The 7787-nt window shown below is 37.1% G+C and overlaps 1 protein-coding gene and 1 pseudogene across 3 annotated transcripts; one reads left to right on the top strand and one right to left on the bottom strand.

Annotated features, from left to right (window-relative positions):
* Positions 1-1516: 1516 nt before the first annotated feature.
* On the bottom strand, positions 1517-2710 carry LOC126611815 (uncharacterized; annotated as a pseudogene).
* A 1534-nt stretch (positions 2711-4244) lies between these two features.
* On the top strand, positions 4245-7787 carry LOC126610690 (25.3 kDa vesicle transport protein). Of its 3 annotated transcripts, none has more exons than XM_050278801.1 (7): positions 4245-4412; positions 4854-4889; positions 4979-5198; positions 5446-5606; positions 5727-5873; positions 6004-6080; positions 7385-7787. In XM_050278801.1, exons 3-7 carry the CDS (start codon positions 5011-5013, stop codon positions 7466-7468), a joined length of 657 nt encoding a protein of 218 aa, XP_050134758.1. In that variant the 5' UTR covers positions 4245-4412; positions 4854-4889; positions 4979-5010; the 3' UTR covers positions 7469-7787. The 3 variants fall into 3 exon arrangements, with proteins under 3 accessions (XP_050134758.1, XP_050134757.1, XP_050134755.1); XM_050278800.1 differs by having other exon boundaries at positions 4809-4889; XM_050278798.1 differs by lacking the exon at positions 4854-4889 and having other exon boundaries at positions 4246-4412.

Below are 7787 nucleotides of genomic sequence, written 5' to 3'. Positions count from 1 at the left end.
TGTTTCCAGTTAAGGATTTGGGTGCACTTCACTACTTTTTGGGTTTAGAAGTTCAAAGATCTTCTACTGGCCTCTTCTTACATCAAAACAAGTACTTACTCGATCTTCTTGGCAAAACAAACATAGAATGTGCTAAACCTTGCTCTACTCCTCTTGGTACCACTAAGCTTGATCACAATGGTCATTTTCTTTCTAAACCTACTTAATATCAATCAATTGTTAAGGGTCTTCAGTATCTTACTTGGACAATACCTAATCTCTCTTTTGCTGTCATCCAAGTGTGCTAATTCATGCATTCTCCAAGAGAACAACATATGCAAGCAGCAAAGAGAATTCTCAGATTTCTTAAAGGGACTCTTACTCATGGTTTATGGTTTAAAAAGGGATCCTTACATCTTTCTGCATACTCAGATGTAGATTGGGCAAACAACATATTTGATAGGCGATCCACCAATGGCTATTGTGTTTTTCTGGGTCCAAATCGCATTAGTTGGAATGCCAAAAAGCAATCCATTGTTGCTCAATCATCCACAAAAGTTGAGTATAGATCTTTGGCTCACACAGCTGTTAAAATCATATGGATCTGCAAAGTATTTTGTGATACTGGTTTTCCCTTATCTCAGGTCCCAACTCTATCATGTGATAACATCTCGGCAACTTCACATGCTTCCAACCCTGTTTTTCATGCCAGGACCAAGCATGTTGAGATTGATTACCAACACATCTGGGAACTTGTCCTAGTTAATCTTGTCAAAGTTGTCTTTGACTGCAGTCAAGATCAAGTAGCTAACATTTATACAAAATTCATCTCTAAACATAGATTTAGTTTTCTTCAGTCCAAGGTTCCTCTTGGCACATTTCATGCATCCAAGCTCAGCTTGAAGGGGTGTAATAACCCAAATATTACTTGTACTTCTATAAAATAGTTTGTTACAGTTGTAACAAACTATATTTGTTAGTTAGGGAATTGATTGTAATGAACTAAGTTAGCTAAGGGTAGAAATGTCATCAGATTTGTATCTGTATATGTACCAACATGTACACTGAAATTATTCATTAAAATGAAATTGAGATATTTTCTTACATTTTTCTTTTCTTACAAGCTAAGTTTTCTATACCCACTTCTAACAACACTGATATTATCCTCAACTCGGTAATTACTACCTGCACAATCCGTTATGTGTGGGGTTTTATCACAAAAACCCTCAGTGTTAGTTAGAGTGGAGCTAGAATATTTAAACTATTATTTCTCTTTTTGTATAGCCAATGTGGAACTCAACATAAGGTTTACTTATTTTAAGATTCACAAAATAATACAGGAAAGTTTGCTTTAGTCTTCTGAACGATCCAAAAATGACTAATTGGAGAATAGTTGCATTTGGGTTATAGATGATTTGAAAGATAAGATGGTGCAGCTACAACAGATGAATGTCATGCAGTTCAGTGCATAAAACAAAGTGTGAAGACCACTGTTTTTATCGCACACATAAAAGTGGCGATTGTTCATCCAAAATGGTTAATGGATAGTTCGATGGATGGCGATCACATATGTAATGCTTAACAAAGTTTTATGAAAGTTCACAAGACATATGTTTGGGGTCATCCATGGAACTAAGCCTTAAGCATTGCTAGCTTTAGAGGCTTTCCTAATAAGGGAATGAGACTCGTTGATTGCACTTTCGACCAATTGAAAGAATTTAACAGGAATCTTTGGCGGTTTAGCACCATCAACAAGTCGATAATCTCCATATTAACTCATCTCAAGGTCCCCATTCTTACCAAGGCACATCATCTCCAAATTCAGCTTTGCTTCATTGTGGTAACCAGGTTGGTAGAAACCTCTAGGACCCAAACCCAAGTCTCGGCATAGCTTGACTATATTGATCTAGAAAAAATAAAAAACTGAAAATCTCATAATTAATCAACTTACTCTACGATTTCATATACCATTCACATATTTCAGATAGGTAAAATATGAAGATAGCAATAGTTTTGTTGTATTGGTAATCCACATGGAAAAGAAAGCTCCTCCTAAAGCTTCATTGCTTCAATAATGAAAGCTCAAGGTCAACAAAACTATCACAGAAAATGATTTTAAAACGAAAATTAATCACAGAATCTAGTTATTAAAGAACATAAAGAAGTACCTAGTCACTGAGGGAAAGGAAATTTTTAACCGGAACCATTCCAGCCTGCAATACATTTCCACTTTTCTGTTCCATGGAGCACTTCATTTCATCTTTCATTTCTCTATTTTGTGTTAGCAGAGGAGCCTTTAGAGTAACAAAAGCCCTTTCTTTAGTAGGGCATAAATCAAAAGTTGAGTGTTCAGAAAGCTAAAGCTTTACCTTCCCATCATTGGTTGCATTTATAGGACAGTTAGTAGGGAAAGGCACACGGTGTGCCTCAAACTTGTAGGACAGAGTCACACTCTCTCCTATCATCTCACTCGGGGTTATTCTATCTGCATTATCTCTACCCCCATATGCAAATTCCCAGAATGACTCCAGATTACAAACTGAAGGAGAATGTCTACCGTAGCTTGAATCTGAGGCAACTAAGCACTTTGAATCTTTTGAGTTAACACCCCTGGACTTAACTGACCTACGTCCCCTTTCTTCAAACTCTGAGCATAAAGACGCGTATCTTTTCTTCCAAACGAATGCCATTCCTGCCAATGTATAGAACTGGTGTCTGGCTTATGCTCAGAATGATATCATAAGGTACTTGGTGGCACTTGATGGGAACTTTCCATTTCACTGTTGGACCAAAACTCATCGTTTCCAGAAGAGTCACTAGAAAATTTTCCACGAGTTCCACCTCTAGCCTGCTGTTTGCATGATCAGCATGTACAAAAATCAGTCAATCAACTCAAATCCACTGATCATGGGTTTGTCAATCACTTTTTCAGGCATGCTACAAGAAGATCAAACGCCATTCTAAAAGAGACAACTAAACAAATGAAATGTCACCAAATGAACAAAGGAATGGAGGTGAAGTTAAGGCATCCAAACTACAAACCCAGCCTTGGATTAATAATCGTTTTCCATCTCAACCTTGAATTCGTAGACCTTTGTGCTTTACAAAATCAAAATACAAACCAATTATGATTTGTTTAAGCACCTATGTTGCTCAAGTATCCACTTTTAAATCATTGACTATCAGAACCACCTAAGACCTCTCACTCACAAAGTGAAGAGGAATGTCACTAGACCGAAGTACTAAGTGACGGCAAGAAGATTACAGTTAAATTTGGAAGAAATGAACGGGGTGTAGTAAATTTAGATTTAGAGGATTTTAATAAATAAAAAAACATTTAGTGACAAATTTCAATGGATTTTCATAGATTCTGTAGGGAAAAAACTTGGAAATATTAAGATGTTTATAGGATGGAAGAGGATGGTTTGGTATTTATAGAATTTTTTTTATTTATAATTTTTAAATTTTTTTGTCTACTTGAATTATAAGGGCCGTTGGATTATATTTTTTTGGCAATCCAAAAGCTCAGATTGTGCCACGTGGGCATAACTGATAGATTCACTTTTTTCGAATTTTTCTTTTTGAATTTGTAACCTAAATATGTCGGCTAATTTGGACCATTGGATGATATAGCCTTTACAAATCTAACAGCCCATATCACGCCATGTGTCCAAGCAGTTGAGTTTAAATTTAAAATTTTTTACTGTTGAAATCCAATGGTTCAAATTTTGTTCCGTTAGAATCCAATGGTCTACGCTACCCCATTATGAATGCACTTGGAAATGCAGCCTTCACCCTGCTTTTTTGTCCACCCACACATTTCTCAGCTGCGAGTGTAGTCCCTACACCTAACGCAAAAAAATATATAGCGTGGCTGACTCCATGTTGATGTTAGATACAAATCAAGGAAGAGGTTGGGCTAGAATCGCCTGATGGACCTGTTGTGTGGGCTTGGGCCCACTCAGTTGCCTGACTTTGGGTCACGGGCTAAAGCCATTTTCCCTTATTTTGGGCATTTTTTGTGCAGGTAATGCTGTTCACACACCAATTTTTTTCTCACATACCCTTGTTAATTTTTTTGGTATTTCTTCAATTCATTCAATCCGAGTGCCAAAAATTAAGAATGCGTGTGAAAAGTAAAAATAAGTAAGTGGGAGACACCACCCTTTTTGCCCGTTTGCCCGTTTGCCCGTTTGCCCGTTTGGCCGACTGCAGTAAGATGTTGTACCTTTGAAATTTCGGGCTTTGGCTTGGCTCTTTCAAGGTATAACCCCATAGCACGCAGAGAGAGAGGGATCGTAGATTAAACTCGAAAATCAACCCTCATTTACTCCGTTTGGTCCCCGAAACTCCCCTTCCACATCTTCTCTCAATTCTTCTCGCTCAGATTGCACCATCGTCCTCACCGTTCCTCAGATCAATGCTATAAACGGGTATTTGCTCTGTATTTTCCAAATTCTCTATCAAGTTTCTTTTTTCTTTGTTTTCAATTTCTCAGATTTATCGTAAATTTTTGGATTTCAGCATTTTCTTTTATGATCTTGTAGAAAATTGTGTAAAATTTGTAGTTTAGGGATGTTTTGGGGCAAATGGGTTTAGATGGTTGAAGGGTTTGGGTTTGATCTTTGATGCCTTGTGATCGATCAGCTGGAATTACAGAATTGGGTAGCCCGTGGATCATTTTTGTTAGCTAAAAGCACAATTAATTATAAAACAAAACTTGGCTCTCTTTTAAGGTTTAATTTTGTTAGATATTGAACATGGGATTTGGGTTTTAACTGTATTGGCATAGAACCCAATTTCTAAGTCTTCATGTTTAACCTTATCAGAAAATCGGGTGGACTAGTTATTTAACGGTGTAGATCTTTTCGTAGGAAGATAATGCATATCGTATAAGGCTGTCTGGCAATGTGAGTATATTATTGCTGTATTTCTTGGTAGTTTTTGGATTTTTCAAGTTATTCTGGATCTGGGATTTGATGATTTTGACATGGGGCAGTTTTCGCATTGCTGGGAAGTTGTGAAGTGAAGATGGTGAAGCTGACAATGATTGCTCGTGTTACTGATGGTCTTCCACTAGCAGAGGGACTGGATGATGGCCGTGATGTAAAAGACTCGGAATTCTACAAACAACAAGTCAAGGCTTTATTCAAGAACTTGTCAAGAGGCCAAAATGAGCCTTCAAGGATGTCAGTTGAAACTGGTCCTTTTGTTTTCCAGTATCCTTGTCACTTTTGTCTTTATGATTTATGGTGTTTATAAACTGTGTGCGGTTTGTTGCACATCTGTTGACTTAATCTAATATTGGCAGATAATATGTTAGTTTCACTTAACTGCTGTTGTCATTAAATTTAAGTTGCTCATTCAGTAATTGTCTTATCAATGAATTAAACTGAATGCTATGTATTCATTGTTCTTGTTAGAGGACGAACATACAGCTGTTACTGCCTTGACCCTTATTCTTAGCTATATCATCGAAGGACGTGTGTGTTACTTAACAATGTGCGACCGTGCCTATCCAAAGAAACTTGCCTTCCAATACCTTGAAGATCTCAAGAATGAATTTGAGCGTGTTAACGGGACCCAAATTGAAACTGCTGCAAGGCCTTATGCATTCATTAAATTTGGTAGGTCTATTGCCAGAAATTGTTGTCCCTCATATGTTAAGTAGAATTTTGTACTTATTGTCTACATTTTGGTTCTTCTTTAGCTGTGTTTGATTTCCTTCCACTTTTTGTGTTTAAAAGATACATTCATACAGAAAACAAAGAAATTGTACCAGGACACTCGCACTCAGAGGAATATTGCAAAGTTGAATGATGAGCTCTATGAAGTCCACCAAATAATGACTCGCAATGTTCAGGAAGTGCTTGGTGTTGGTGAAAAGTTGGACCGTAAGTCTCTTTTTGCTTCTAGATGGAAGGGGTGTCCTTTTTTTTTTTCTTTTTTCTTTTTTTTTGTGTGTGTGTGTGTGTGTGTGTGTGTGGATGGGTGATAATTTTCCTCCCGAATTTCATTTTACAGAGGTTAGTCAAATGTCCAGCCGTTTAACATCAGAATCTCGTGTGTATGCTGATAAAGCGAGAGATTTGAATCGACAGGTTAGTCTTATCTGACTAGCTGTGATGGGCAATAGTCTAAACTAATACTAGGTGGACTTCCCAAACATTACATATCATATGATTTCCCTGCACACCCTGTCCTTGATACTTGTTTGAATAATGTAGCGTCTAATCATTTCCATTATCATTCCCTTGGATGGGACATCTTCTGTATGTCTCAAATTCAATAAAGTTGTAGTGTCTTGTGTTGGGTATGAATGCAGCTGTGGTGGCGGCATTTACATGACACCTTTCTTTTGTTTACTTGAATGCTCGTTCAAAAGCTGTTATTTATTCAAGCTGCTGGGCTTGTAAAATTCAGTTAGCTGTTGCTGATGGTGCTGTATGCTGGTGCTATTACTAAGCCCTAATAATTGGGGTTTTTTGTTTTCTTTGTACGAAATAGGTCTGAATAGCCACATTTGTTTGAATTAGGAATAATACAATTATGTTGCCTTCTCCAATCTGCCATGAGTTCTCTTGATTGAAGCTGTTTTTGTCAAAGAATTAGATCATATGTGAACTTTTAGGACTTGTTTGATATCCTATTTGAAATTTTTTTATCATTTCTCAAAACATTTCTTAAGAACTTTTCTTGAAAGCAATTTTTTTTAGGACTCAAACTTATTTGGTATGCGATTTAAAAATGTTAAATCTTACAACTTAAACTGGACAAAGAGATCCCAAAAGAGAGGGTGAAGGGAGAAAGAGGAGAGAGAAGAAAAGAAAGTAAGACATGATTGGAGAAAAGAGAAAGAAGAGAGAGGATCAGAGGAGATAGAGACTGGACAAAGAGATCCCAAAAGAGAGGGTGAAGGGAGAAAGAGGAGAGAGAAGAAAAGAAAGTAAGACATGATTGGAGAAAAGAGAAAGAAGAGAGAGGATCAGAGGAGATAGAGAGGAAGAGGAGTGAGAGAAAGAACCGAGAGAATGAAGAGAGTGGATTGGAGGAGAGACGAAAAAGGTAAAAAAAGAAGATAAAAAAAGGGGAGATGGAAAGAAGAAAAGAGAGATAGATTTGGAGTGAGAGGGGAGGAGGGAGAGAAAAGAAATAAGTGCGTTTAAGTTTAAAAACTTTAAAAACTCACTTTCTGTTTTTTTAGAGAATAGACTGTATTTTTTAGTTAATCTTGAGTTTAGTTTTTGAAAATAGGCCCACCAAACAAGTTTTTAAGGCCTAAAACTTGAAAATTGTTTTTGAGTTTAAAAAGTTGGATTCAAGTAGAGTACCAAACAGGCCTTTATTTTCTCGAGTAGTATGTAGCTGAAACTTACTACTTTATCATTTCACTTCTTAAATGTAGGCTCTGATCCGAAAGTATGCACCTATTGCCATTGTGCTTGGAGTGGTTTTCCTCCTTTTCTGGGTCAAAACAAAGCTCTGGTGATCAAACTGCCTCATCTATGTTCTGAATTTGTGACGATTTTGACGGGCTTCTGTTTGTTGCGGTGGACTGCTTCCATTCCATTCCAGACTTGGGAACTTCAGATTGGCTGCCTTATCCTCATGAAAGATTTAAATGATGTTTTGGGGTTACTTTTGTTGGTCACGCGGAGTTTGATTGGGAAAATTAATTCTGTAAGAACCTCTGCTTATGGGGACATATCCACCCTTATGAAAGAGACCCCTCAAAAGAACAAATTGAGTCGTGGGATCTTATCAGTCGTCATACTACTAAGTAAAAGGAATAGATTTTGTCAAGTTCA

This window comes from Malus sylvestris, chromosome 17, assembly GCF_916048215.2.
Source record: "Malus sylvestris chromosome 17, drMalSylv7.2, whole genome shotgun sequence".
Classification (NCBI taxonomy): Eukaryota; Viridiplantae; Streptophyta; class Magnoliopsida; order Rosales; family Rosaceae; genus Malus; species Malus sylvestris.
The sequence above is the reverse complement of the archived record's forward strand: the minus strand, read 5'-3'. Positions and strand labels throughout refer to the sequence as shown.